The sequence below is a fragment of the Gavialis gangeticus genome, unplaced genomic scaffold (genome assembly GCF_001723915.1).
Source record: "Gavialis gangeticus isolate Ggan-Ray unplaced genomic scaffold, GavGan_comp1, whole genome shotgun sequence".
NCBI classification, from domain to species: Eukaryota; Metazoa; Chordata; order Crocodylia; family Gavialidae; genus Gavialis; species Gavialis gangeticus.
Genome location: NW_017729032.1, coordinates 211,547,290 through 211,560,243, shown reverse-complemented (window position 1 = coordinate 211,560,243; position 12,954 = coordinate 211,547,290). Strand labels below are relative to the sequence as shown.

The 12,954-nt window shown below is 46.1% G+C and overlaps 2 protein-coding genes across 3 annotated transcripts in view; one reads left to right on the top strand and one right to left on the bottom strand.

Annotated features, from left to right (window-relative positions):
• HMGN1 (high mobility group nucleosome binding domain 1) overlaps positions 1 to 5,441 on the bottom strand; it is a 12,064-nt gene extending 6,623 nt beyond the window's left edge. Inside the window, exons 1-4 of the mRNA XM_019524245.1 lie at positions 5,320 to 5,441; positions 4,880 to 4,912; positions 3,850 to 3,879; positions 3,714 to 3,764 (exon numbers count right to left, since the gene is read on the bottom strand). Coding sequence (XP_019379790.1) covers positions 3,714 to 3,764; positions 3,850 to 3,879; positions 4,880 to 4,912; positions 5,320 to 5,334 — 129 coding nt within the window. The 5' untranslated portion in view covers positions 5,335 to 5,441. The remainder of the gene's footprint in view (positions 1 to 3,713; positions 3,765 to 3,849; positions 3,880 to 4,879; positions 4,913 to 5,319) is intronic.
• A 260-nt stretch (positions 5,442 to 5,701) lies between these two features.
• Positions 5,702 to 12,954, top strand: part of WRB (tryptophan rich basic protein) — a 17,499-nt gene continuing 10,246 nt past the window's right edge. For both annotated transcript variants that reach the window (XM_019524243.1, XM_019524244.1), the window contains exons 1-3: positions 5,702 to 5,885; positions 10,026 to 10,191; positions 12,057 to 12,124. In XM_019524243.1, the coding sequence (XP_019379788.1) occupies positions 5,796 to 5,885; positions 10,026 to 10,191; positions 12,057 to 12,124 (324 nt within the window). In that variant the 5' untranslated portion in view covers positions 5,702 to 5,795. The remainder of the gene's footprint in view (positions 5,886 to 10,025; positions 10,192 to 12,056; positions 12,125 to 12,954) is intronic.

The window sequence follows — 12,954 nt, the reverse complement described above, 5'->3', positions numbered from 1 at the left end:
TTTTTTTTTTTAGTCAAATGTGATGTAATAAACCCTAGAGAAAATGCTTATGGATCAGGTAATGATTAAAATGGAAATAATAATTAGGGTATAAACCAAAAAGACACACACATTTAGCAATTATTCACAGCTTTCATACTTTTGATAGAATACTCCTTTACATAACAAGTTTTCATTCATCACTTTCTTTCTAAAATTAATTCTGAGCTCAAAATAAAAATAGGATTTTGTTTCTAATATTTATGTACAATATAAAATGAATAAAATTATGGTTGATAATCTTACTAATTAGAACCATCACACAGTTCAAACAAACAGATCAGGAATCTGACAAGAGAAAGTAGTGGAATAAGAAAATATTTGCTGGACTAGAGAGGAACAAGGTAAAAAGTAGGAAGAAACTGTAGATGAAAGAAAAAAAATGTGACCACCGCAAGGAAAAGGGGTTTTGCATTAAAATGGGACAAAAACTGTAGAGATCAAGTGAAGGAAGAGTTTTTGACAGGGGTGTCAGTGTTGCAGACGTAAGGGAAATATCAAATGCAATACAGGTTTTAGATCTGCAGAAATGACTGCAGAATTAATATTGATAAGAAAATCAGAGAAAGAACTTTTTTTGTTTACATTACAGGAATGCTCATCAGCACCCTCAAGACACTGCTGTATTAGAGGATGTAAAACCCATGGGAAGGAGACTCCCCAACCTGAAGACTTTACAATCAAGATTAACAACAAAGTATATGAAAACAGTTAGTGGGGATGGAAACTAAAAATGAGGTTACAACTCTAAGAACATGTTCTCATGAAGGCTAACTCCACCAAAAAGGAAGATTTCCTAGCTACCCTAGTATTTACCAAATGGCAGTGTCTTGACATTATGAGGAAATGCCTCATTCCCTTCCCCTTGCGGAAGCAGGACAACAATGAATGCCTGCAAGGTGACTTCTACTGGGAACCCTTGGTAGCATGTGCACAAACACCTCTGAACTGTGGCAACTGTGAACCAGTTCCCATCCAGTGACATTCTTGAAATGGTTTGTGTGTGTGTCCATGCCCTTAGGGTGCAGACACGTGTTAATTGGGAGAGGCAGTTAGCCATATTAGTCTGAAGTCAGCCAGAAAGCAAGGAAGATGCAGTTAAAACAATTTAAATCAGGAACAGGCAACTATTTTGGCTTGAGGGCCACTTAACAAGTTTTGGTGAGCTGCTGAGGGCCACAAGGGTACCCCCACCTCTCAACAAGTGCTCCACCCCATGGCCACTATCTTGGGACCAGAACTACCACCCCTAACCCCCTGACCTTTGCCACCTGAAGTCCCTCCCCTTGTGCCAGAAGTATTCCTCTTTGGAGAGTGCTGCTATCTTGAAACAAGGAAAAAAAAACCAAAAACAAACCTTATACTAAAAATCAAACATCTACTATAACTAGGGGTGCACTGATAAAGACTTTCCTGGCTGATACCGACAGCCAATGATTAACCAATCATATCGACCGATGCTGATTCGATAACCAATATTTAGTAACAGTGCAAGGCATTTTAAACTACTGACATAAATAAACCTTTTTTAGGTTTGTTTTGCATTTATAACACACACGCCTCCTGCCTGCTTTGGCCCTCGACGAGGAAGGCAGCAACTGCGTTATTCCCATGCACGTCGCTCCCTCACCCATGACTCCTACTCGCAACCCTGCTCCCTGTGCAGACACCCCAGACAGGCAGGGTGGATCCTCGTGCAGACAGTGGTGCTGGGTGTGTCTGAAGCCCCCAGAGCATGTTGCTGCTTCAGCAGTGGGCCCCGCGCAGCCAAGCTCTCACGACCATCAAGAAGCTGCTTTTGCAAAGGTGCATAGTGCTCAGCGGAGGCAGAGCCTTACCCTGCCCGTACACGGCCCAACATTTCTGCAGCAGCACCAGTGCTCAGGCCACTGCTGCACGCGCAGTGTTACCATGGCAGCAGCAGAAGCCGGTAAAGGTCACTTTATCACTGAGCATGGTGTCCTATGACTGCTACCCAGCATCCCTCTCCCTGCCGCTCCTAGCCAGGATTTATAGTTTGCCATAGGCTCAGGCCAGCAGCAGGGACCGGACTACACTCACCAGGTTGCTCTGCGTACACAGCCATAATGATCAGCTACAACGACCAAAAAAAGCCAATAACTGATAAACACAAATTTCTCTTTTTATAGGTGCCGAACTGACAGTCAACTGATATACCAGCATACCCCTAACCATAACTTATTTTAATTTTATTTTAAAAAAAATCTTTGTCTTGATTTGTGTGTGTTTGCATAGTGTATCTAGAGGCAATTGCATAATAGCTCAAAATACAGTCTTACTCTTGCATACTGTGTGTAGGGAGTAAGGGGGTTTATGTGGGGGTGTTTGGCTGGGGAGTGTGCACGCAGTGTGGAGGAAGTGGGGGCTGTGGGTATGTGTGAGGTTATGGGGGGGGAGGGGGGTGGCAGCTCCTTGGAATCCCAAGAGGGTATGGTGCAGTGGAGTGTGTATAGGGGTGTGGGAGTGTGCATGGTGGCTGGCTCCTTGGAGTCCTGGGAGGGTGCAAGTCCCTGGATCTGCATGTGGTAGCACGCAGATCCCCGTGCTCACACCCCAGTCCCTGGTTGCTGGCGGCAGCAGCGTGGGCCAGCTGCACCCAGCCCCATAGTGCATGGCTGTTCGCGCTCCTACTTTCCCCCAGTGGGAGTCCATGGCCCCAGCCCAGCAGGGCCCTTACCTGCATCCAGGCTCACAGGCAAGGAGGCTGGAAACAGCCACAGGGTCACCAGAAAAAGCCTGTGCCAGGCAGAAGCTTCTTGTCTCTAGCGCCCCCCGGCCTCGAGGCTGGGGTGGGTCAGGCCATGTTGGGCTGGGTGCTTGCTTAGCAACCAGTGCCGCACCTCTTGGACGGAGGCATTGGTTTGGCCCAAGCCCAGGGCTTACAGAGGGGCCCTGTAGGCCAGATGGAGTTGCCTGGCAGGTTGCATTTGGCCTGCAGGCCATATTTTGCCCAACCCTGATTTAAATGGAGTTTTACACCTGAGGTAGATAAACACAAACCCATTAAATTGGTTTAAAGCAGCCAGGAATGACTTACAAGTGTACCTGGAAAAGTCGAGTACAATTTTGAACCAGTTTAGTTATGTGTGGACACCAAGCATTTTGTACCACAAGTCTGGTTGATTCCCCAAGCATTCCACACTGCATCGCTCCTCATCTCTGTCCCCCACTGCTACAACAGGTCACTCTGGTACAATGCCTGAATTCTACACTCCAACCCCCATCCCTTTTGTTGGCACTTTTTATCCATGGTTTCCCTTGCTGCTTAATCAATAAGTGCTACCTTTCCAACAACTAGCTGTGGCCTCACTTCCTAGTCAACCATCATGTGCCCCCACTCCAATCACTGGACACCTAAAATCATGGGTCCAAGCACTCCCCAGCCACCCCAAGTCAGGCAAATGCAGTGGTCACTTACCTCCTGGGATCCCCAGCTAGGCATGGATGCAAGTGCTCCCTCCCAGCTGCCCACTGCAAGTTGGCTTCCAATCAGTGACATTTGGGAACAGTTCAGTTACATGTATGTATACCCCAAGTTACCTTCTGGCCCCATCTTCTGGCTAACGCAAAGCTGGGAACCACAGAAGATTCAGGTGTCTGGCACACCCCAGTAGGGTTGACCTGGGCCATGCACACTCACATCACTTGCTCACCTTTGCTGCTGGCTTTTTTGGCTTTGGCTCCTCTTTGGCAGGGGCAGGTTTCTGAAAAGAAACCAGTGGGGGTTAGAAACTTGTTACCCATCACACAGCTACCGGGGAGGAAAAAAAGAGCTGGGCCTATACTTACAGCAGACAAGCGGGCAGATCGCCTCTTGGGCTGGAGAGAAAGAGACATAAAGATTGTGAGCTTCCATCACTGGATGTTTTCAAAAAGAGGCCAATGGATAAGTGCTAGCCAGGGATGACCTAAGAGCAGCTACACCTGGAGCACACTGAGAAAAGCAACAGGGGGGAGCCCAGGACCCAGTCCCTCTCCCACCAGATCATGGGGAGAATGTGAAGAGCTCTGCTGCCTAGAGCAGGCAAATATTGGAGAGGACTGTGCTCAGCAAAAGCTTGAGGCAGAACTCCACAACCAGCTTAGTTATACCAGCAACTTTAATCTTTAAGTTTATGGAAAAGATCCAGAAAGAGGAGCGCTGGCAAGCTAGCTAGAAGCTATGATGTGTGGAATTATGCTAGCCATCCCCAGTCTACAAAGCACAATGGAGGATGCTTTTTTTCCCCCCAGCTTTTGGAGTTTTCTGGTTGCCATGTGGGGTTGGTAATGAAAACCTCCACCTCCCCTTGCCTGTTGCTACAGGTGACAGCAGTTTTTTTTGTTTGTTTTTGGCTTTCCTCAAAAGCCTTGACGTTGGCTACAGCCAAGGCTGGGGGGTTTTCACTGGAGCATGCCAGTGCTCCTGCTGGGGCTGAAACACAAGAGGTTTCTAGTTAGACAGGCTTGGCTGCCCTCCCTGCCCAAGGATTATGTCAATAATCCCATAGGGGGTCAGGAACAAACTTTACTGCCTGGCCAGACTGGCCATGTCTTTGTCTACAGGGAGTGACGGCAGCAGCAGGGCACTGACAGCTCAAGTTCCCCCAGCTTTACCTGCCTTCAGCCTCCTTGGGCAGCTGGCTTTGCAGCAGGGGCTGCCTGCACCCTTTCAGGCCAGGGCTTAAACCCCTACTTAAGTGATGTGGCTGCACAGGGATGCTCCTGCCCCGAGCAGGAGCAAGCTGAGCTGGAAGAGGCAAGAGATCCCACCCTGCCCTATAAAGTGTGTGAGAGGGGAGCAGAGTCGGGACCCCCCACGCCCGGGCCCCGCACTCACCTCCTCGAAGACCTCCCCTTCCACCGCGTTCACCTGCAACCAAACATGCGTGAACGGCGTCGAGCGCATGCGCCCCCCCGCGGCGTTCTGGACTCCCCCCCCGCAGAAAGGGAGGGTTCGCGGGCGTGACGTCAAGGCGGGCCCACCCCCCGCCCCTTCCCGCCGCCGCATTCAGATTTCGAACGCGGAGCGGCGCGGCGTTCTACCAGCGGCTACAGAAGGTTCCAGACACTACCGCTGCCAGGCGGGGGCACCCCTGCTCCCCTCCCCCAATGCAGGCAGTGCTGTGCCCAGGCCCCAAGCGGCAAGGCCGGAGGCCGGCGGCCGCTCCAAGCTGGGGGGATGGGATTGCCCAGGCCGGAGCCTCCCTCCCCACGGAGGAGCCCCCACCTGTCAGCTCCCCGCTCCCGCTCCGCTGCCCCACGGCGCCCGCCCCCCACCTTTCTCTTCGGCATGGTGAGGCGTTCGCTGGGTGGCGACTGCGGCTGCGAGTACGGCTGGCTGCGCACGGAGCCCGCGCGCGCCCCGCCCCCTACCCGCGCGCCCGGTGGCGCCGCAACAGGATCCAGCCGGATTCCAGAGGGGGAGGGGCGCCGCTGCCCAGTCAAGGGCGGGCGTGACCATTGGGGCGAATTCCCCTACGCAAGGGAATGGCCATCTCCGCCCCCCTGTGGCAATGGATCTTTCCACTTGGCGCCCCTCCCAGGGGGCGGGGCTAGTCAGGTCCCCGTCCACTGCTAGGAAAGCGGGCGGCCCCTCCTGATTGGTTGGGGTTGTTTACGTGTCTCTTCCGGGGACAATGGTGGTGAGCATGGAGGGGGAAGGGAGCGCATGCGTAGTGTGGGGGACGCGTGCGACGTTCGGCGGCTGAGCAGCGGACCCGCCTCGCCCGGAGGAAGGTCGAGCCCCTGGAGGTATGGCCGAGAGCGGCGCGTGGCTGCTCGTGCTGAGCTCGGTTTTCCTGTGCAACCTCCTCAAAATCCTCCTGCCCTCCTGCTCCTCCATTGTAAGTGACGTCAGTTGTCGAGGGGGGCAGTTCCAAAGCTCGTTGGTGGGGTTGTTCGACACGGGCGGTTGTGCCCGAGCGTTCCACGCCGCGGGCGGGGGTGTCAGAGGGGACCCGGCTCTGCGCGCGAAAGTGACTTGGAATGTCCTGCTCCGCGCTGCAGCACCCCCTGGCGGGGCACCCAGCGGGTTTAAAAACCCGAAAGCTTGTGAAGAAATTTTTTTCCAACTATTTGAGTTGGTCTAATAAAAGGTATTAGATTTACCCAAAGAACTATGTCTGCCTATGCCCTTAGACCAGTGGCTCCCAACCTCAGGTTGTGACCCAAATCAGGGTTGCAGGGCTCTTCCCCTCGCTCTGCCCCTCCCACCTGCAGGGCTCTCCCAGCGCACTGTCCATGCACTTCTAGTACCCCATGATCCTAGCCCAGCCCCGGCTCTGCTGCCGTCACCAGGGATGAGCGAATCAGCAGGGGTGAGGGTCGTGACCCAGACTTAGGGTCACAGCAAAAAAAGGTTGTGAGCCACTGCCTTAGACCAACACGGCTACAACCTACACCCTGTAGGATGGAGATGGGCTTTTCTTTCTGGCTGTCAGGGACAGGACTAGGACACCAAGGCCCTCAAGCTTCAGCAGGGGAAATTTAGGCTGGAGATGAGGAGCTGTCTGAGGGCAATCAGGCATTGGAATAAGCTGCTTAGAGAAGTGCAATCTTCATCTTTGGCAGTTTTCAGCCTGTTAGACAGGTGGCCGGGATGGTTTGGTGGAGGAGAGTCCTGCCTTGATCAAGGCACTGCACTAGATGACCTTGTGAGGTCCCTTCGAGCCCCACTGCAAGGCAAGGCATTGAAACCCGCTGGCCTCAGGGACTGCCAGGTTTCTGGTGGAGAACTTTACAGCCTGCTCTTCTGGCAGACCGTTTTGAGCATTGGGCCTATACCAGCCTTCTTCCCCATTCTGACAGTCAGCTGATTGTCAGCACTGGCATGGGGTGCCACGTGTTCATTTTAGGGCATCATACAAATGAGTTGCGAAGATGTATTTTATGGACTATCTTTGTGGCTGGTTTGCCGCTTCCTGATATCATAAATCGGCTATATTGCACTGTAACTATGATGTGATTAATAGGTTAATTGCATAATAATTGAAATGTGGTGGGGGCCTTTGATACATTTAAAGGGAGACTTAGACTGTGGATTCTTTTTTAACTTAGGCAGAGGTGGTTGTTTGCTGCAGAGATGATACCCTTGTTTTTGCTCTGTTTTTACAGAGCTAGTTGTTCAAATGGTGAGGCTTTCTACAATTCTTAGTAAATCGGTGCATTGTAAGTAAAAACACAGATGACTAATGGTTGTTAGCTTTACTTTTGTCCCCTACTCTAAGTCAGTGATTCTCAGCCAGAGTGCCGTGGCACCATGGGGTGTCTTGAGATTCTTTCAAGGGTGCTGCACAATGTTAGCACTGTTAGGTCTGCAAACATGATTAAGAAGGTAAAATGAAGGGTTTCAAATAAGAATTCATAATGTTAAGACCATTCTGCCCTGTTGTGCTTTCTCTGAGTTCTTTGCAACAGAGCAGTTGCTCTGTTGTTTTTCTGTAGTCAAAAAATATGTGAAAATTAAGAGCTGAAATTTTCCAAGAGGTGCTTTGAATCTACAAAAGTTGAAACCACTGTTCTAAGTCAGTGGCTCCAAAGCTGTTTTTGCTGCGACCCTAAATCTGAGTTGTGACCCCCCGCCCCCGTTGCCAACTCACTTATGCCTGGCAGTGCCAGCAGAGCTCAGGCTGGGTTGGGATCAAGAGGGGCAGCAGTGACAAAAGCACCTTTCTTCAGGTATAGGGAGTCTCTCCTATGAAAGAAGCTAGAAGTGTGACAGGATGTCAGTGAAAATGTAAATATCCTGTCACACTGCTAGCTTCTTTCATTCCTTGGAGTCTCAGAACAGCAGAGACTCCCTGTGCCTGAAGAAAGGTACTTGTGCCCAAAAGCTTGCAAATAACTTTTTTTCCAACTACACAGTTGGGCTAATAAAAGATATTGCATCTACCTGAAGAAGCTTGCGTGCCTATGTCCTTAGACCAACACGGTTACAACCCAAAACCCTGCAAAACTGTGTGTATGCATGTGTGTGTCTGTGTATGTATATATAATAAAAATGTTACTATGGCTATACATTTGATCTCTGTCAAGAACAGAAGAGTAAGCATAAAATGTTGCGAGAAATTGGAGGCAGTGAAATCTAAAATGATAGTGGAAGGTTTTTGGCTACCCACATACCAGCTGGTCACTGAAATCTGAGCACTTCAGGCTGTTAAAGGAGCTAAGTATTTGAGAGGTATTGTGATTCAAACACTGGTTAGGAAACAGAAAGTCAAGGAGGATTAAAGGGTCATTCATTATGGCAGAATATTAATTGTAGGTACTTCTAGCTTCCATATTTAAGCGTATTAATGATTGGAAGGGTGGCGGTGAAGGGGGGGAGGGGGAGGATGGGAATCAGTAGCAAGGTAGCAAATTTGCAGATGACAAAGTTATTTAGATTGGTCTAGACCAGAGAGGACTGTGAAGCCTCAGGTACTTGTATGGGCAACATGGTAGCAAATTAATTTCAGTGTTAGTCAATACACAGTAACTTGCACTAAAGAAGAAAATGTAGCTTGTCTACATTTGAAATGATCATAAGGCATAAATTATTTGTAACTCAAAAAAATGACTAGGATTATGATCCATGTAGCTCAATAAAAACTTCTGCTCATTTTGCTCCTGTGGCATATCCCTTACATATCAGGATATCTAAGAAAAAGGATAATAAACAGAACAGGAAATTTTGTAACATCATAATATAAAAGCAATAATGCTTCCAGAATACCATGATAGGAACCTGGAAAATAGCTATATGAAGCAGTTGAGAAGACTGGGATTGTTTACTTTAGGATAGAGCCAAATAAGAGGTGACTTGAGAAAATGTATAAATTAACTATTTCATAGACATTAGGGCTGTAAGGGACCTTGGAAGATCATCGAGTCCAGCCCCCCACCCGAGGGGCAGGAAGCCAGCTGTGGTCGTAGGATCTCAGCAAGATAAGCATCCAATTTACTCTAGAAGGTGTTCACTGCAGGTGCTTGAACCACCTCCGATGGCAGGCTGTTCCAGACTTTGGGGGCTCGGACAGTAAAGAAATTCTTCCTTATGTCCAGCCTGAAACAGTCTTGCAGTAGTTTATAACCCTTCGACCTCATCATCCCTTCGGGTGCTCTGGTGAACAAACGTTCCCCCAGATACTGGTGGTCACCCCTGATAAACTTATAGGTGGCCATCAGATCACCCCTCAGCCTGTGCTTTTCCAGGATAAAGAGCCTCATAGATCTCAGCCTGTCATTGTAAGGTATGTTTTCCTGACCTCTGATCATGTGCGTGGCTCTTCTCTGGACTCTCTCAAGCTTCTCCACATCCTTTTTGAATTGTGGAGCCCAAAACTGGACGCAGTACTCCAGCTGCAGCCTCACCAAGGCTAAATACAAGGGGAGAGTGACGTCCCAGGATTTGCTTGAGAAGCATCTATGGATGCAAGCCAGCGCTTTGGTCACTTTACTAGCTGCAGCATCACATTGCAGGCTTATGTTCATCTTGTAGTAAATGATTCCTTAGTGTTATAAGGAAGGTGCCAATCTCTTGGAAAACAGGACAGATTCCAGTGTAAGGGACGGGTAGGCTATCCAAGATCTGGTCTACGGCCTCTGAACTAGCTGCTACAGGCTATTGCTGAAGATGGAATGCTAGATGTAGAATGGACTTCAGGTCTAATTCTGTATGGCAGTTCCTGCCTTCATAGGAACTCATGCTAACAAGTCTTCTGTAGGAAAAGAATGTCTCAGCAATAGGCTCTGCTCTAGAACTCCTGTATCTCAGTTGAACCAAGAAAGAAAAAACACAACAGTATCGATGACATGCTGTCAAAGTGCCTGTTCACTTAAGCTTTTTCTGAGGGGTTGGAGAAAAGGCGATTAGTTTTCTAGGAGGTTGTTGAATTGTTAGCTGATGATGTACATTTTAGAGAAAGCAAGATAGATGCTTTTTAGATGCTTAAAAAAGCTCAACATTCTGACAAAATATCTAATTGAACTTCTTTTATTTTTAGATATCCAGATTGCTACAGAAGGATGCAGAGCAGGAGTCCCAGATGAGAGCTGAAATTCAGAACATGAAGCAAGAACTCTCAACTATTAGCATGATGGATGAGTTTGCTAGATATGCCCGACTGGAAAGAAAGATTAACAAAATGACGGACAAGCTTAAAACTCATGGTAGAGTGCAATGTTTATACTTGTCCAATTTATTTGAAAAACATTTCATTTTTTCAAAAATATATTTTGACCATATTAGCTCTTACGTTTTTATTCATCCCTTTCAGTGCTCTACCTTTTCCTTTTAAGTTGTAGAGGGTTTTATTTAATTACTTTGTATTTTTCAGTTGTACATAACATCCAGGGCATTGGTAGGGGCTGGGACTTAGAAGTAAAATTATTATATAAAGACTCTCCCTGAGATGCAGTCTGGAATGTAACAAGCTTTCAGAGGAATTCCCAAGGAACTGAGGCAGCAGGCAAGTTTTCATTTTCTTTCTCTGCACAGACATTCCAGATACCTACAACTTTTTAAATTGAAATTAAATAAGCATCTTGCCCATAAGATGAGAAGCAAACTACTGAGCCTATGTCTTCACTCTAAAAATGTATTTGGTGTATTAAGGTTCTTCTTTTTTCACTTATTGTGTTTACTGCAGGATAATTAGTACTTGTTGGCTGTCCTGTTGTAAAAGCCAAACAGAGACAAGACACAATAATATTTACTGAATGGTAGCTGGTCAAAGCCAGTGCCCTTATCCCCTGCCCTCTTCTAACTTACCTCATGGTAAAATAACAGTCTGCATTAGGATTTTACAGTGGTATAGCTAACGTGCATTCTAACTCTCATACAGTAGAAGCGCATCTTTTTTTGGCAGTGAAGACGGCCTTAGTGCACACCTCTGTCCTTAGCCTGCTTGACTCTCAGCATCAGACCTCTGCACTGCAGCTTCCATTTTTCCCCCCATATCCTCTATCACATGCTTTGTATTTTCCTAATCAGAAGCAACACACAAGAGGAAATACGAATGTTCTTGTTTTGTCTCTTGGTGACCTGTGTCTATGGTGTGTGTGTTTATTTCTTGTATGCAGGTTGTAGCTGTATTGGTTTACAGGCAACAGGAATCAGAACTTGTAGCAGAGGTGATATCTAGTTGGTCTAGTAAAAGATATCACGTCTGCCATGAGTTCTGATAGTTTATTTCTTTGTTGTCTATACAGTAGAAGTGATTAAAAATTGACAGTCGTGGATCATTTCTCACAAGTGTTACTCTCAGTGAATAACTTTTTTTTTAAACTATTTGAGTAGTTTACACGATAGTCAACAAAGCTGTTTAATAAAGCTTTTAGCCACTACGTGTATTCATTGGTTTCTATCAAAATTCTTTACTTTGCAATAAAACACTACCTTGGTGGGAAAATATGGGCAAACTTTATTTTCTTGTTGGACAGTTGAGTATTCTATCCAACCTTTAGCTTTGGACAGCTTAGTTTAAGATGATTCTTCTGCCCTGATGCTGACACATTTCCTCCCTCTGGGGAAGAATTTATTTTGCTAATCCTCCCATGAGTCTTTTTAAAATGAGGCAGACATAAGATGTGCCCTGTCATAGCCTGGCTGCTAAAGAGATTGCACTTTTTACCTTTTGGAATAGCAGTGTAATTAATCTCTCTTGCATATAGTCCAAAAGAAGCTTTAACAGGTTTTCCATCTTGGGTGCTTTCTTAGGTTTGAGATGTGGACTGCAGTTGCAGGTGACATGATCGTCAAGTATGTCCTTATTTCATAAAATTATTTGTTTTTAAGAAGCCATATAACAATTCAGATACATCATGGATACTCTGTAGCATATGCGTTCAAATTTTGGGGTGTGAAAACTCACTTCTGGTTTTCCAATAATAAATTGCTATTGACAGTACTTAAACAGGTATATAATATTTAAGCAGAAAGTTTTCATTTAGACAATGAAATAATTCACCAGTTTTCATGAAATCATATTTACTGTTTTATAAATAAGATGTTTATATATATTTTCTTTTAACAGTGAAAGCACGGACTGCTCAATTAGCCAAAATAAAGTGGGTTATAAATATTGTATTTTACATCTTACAAGTAAGTAAACGCTATCATCATTGAAAGTTTACTTTAATTTTCTACTGTTATGCAGTTATTAGCCAATTAGTTAGGGATGTATTGTCTATCTTGAAGAAAACATGGAAAAACCATTGACTAATTCCAGACCTGTTGTTTAGATATGGAGTGGGGGAGAATGTTGCCTGGGCTCCGATATCTGTGAGTGAGAAGGGATGGTTGAGTTTCATTTAGCCTCTGGTCAGTTATTTTCTGGTTCTGGGGCAAAGGGAGACTTGGTTTTCTCTTATTTGTCAGAGTTTCCCAGGGTATAAGTGCTGTTTTTCTGTGTGTGTTGATGATGATAGATTTTAAAAAATATACACACAATCCTTTATCTCTAGCAATCATAGCAGGCAGGAAACAGCTTTGCAAGCTTCTCTACATTGCTTCACCATAAAGGGTTTGATCTTTTAGAGAACCCAAATTCAAACTTTTTTAAATAGTTCAGATTTAATACTAATGTACGCGTGAACATCTCTGTTACGACTTGTAATAGAAGAGACAACCCACTGTGAGGATAGTTTTTGGTGATGTGGGATGGTAGTCTGTTATATAGTAGGCTAAATTGACTCAGTTTATTATGTAGGGTAAAACAGCCTTTGGAATTTACTTTATTTCTGGATGAGTTTTGAATGCGTCTGAAGATAAAAGCTCCATTTCCCATTTGACAGGAAGTTGCCCAAAAAGCATGGTTTGAAGTTGATATTTTAATATTAGTTCTGTAGTTAAGAAATTTGTTGTATCCAATTTGTTGTATTTTTTAGGGGTATGGGGATGATGTTACGTTCATAAATTAACTACACTTTGTA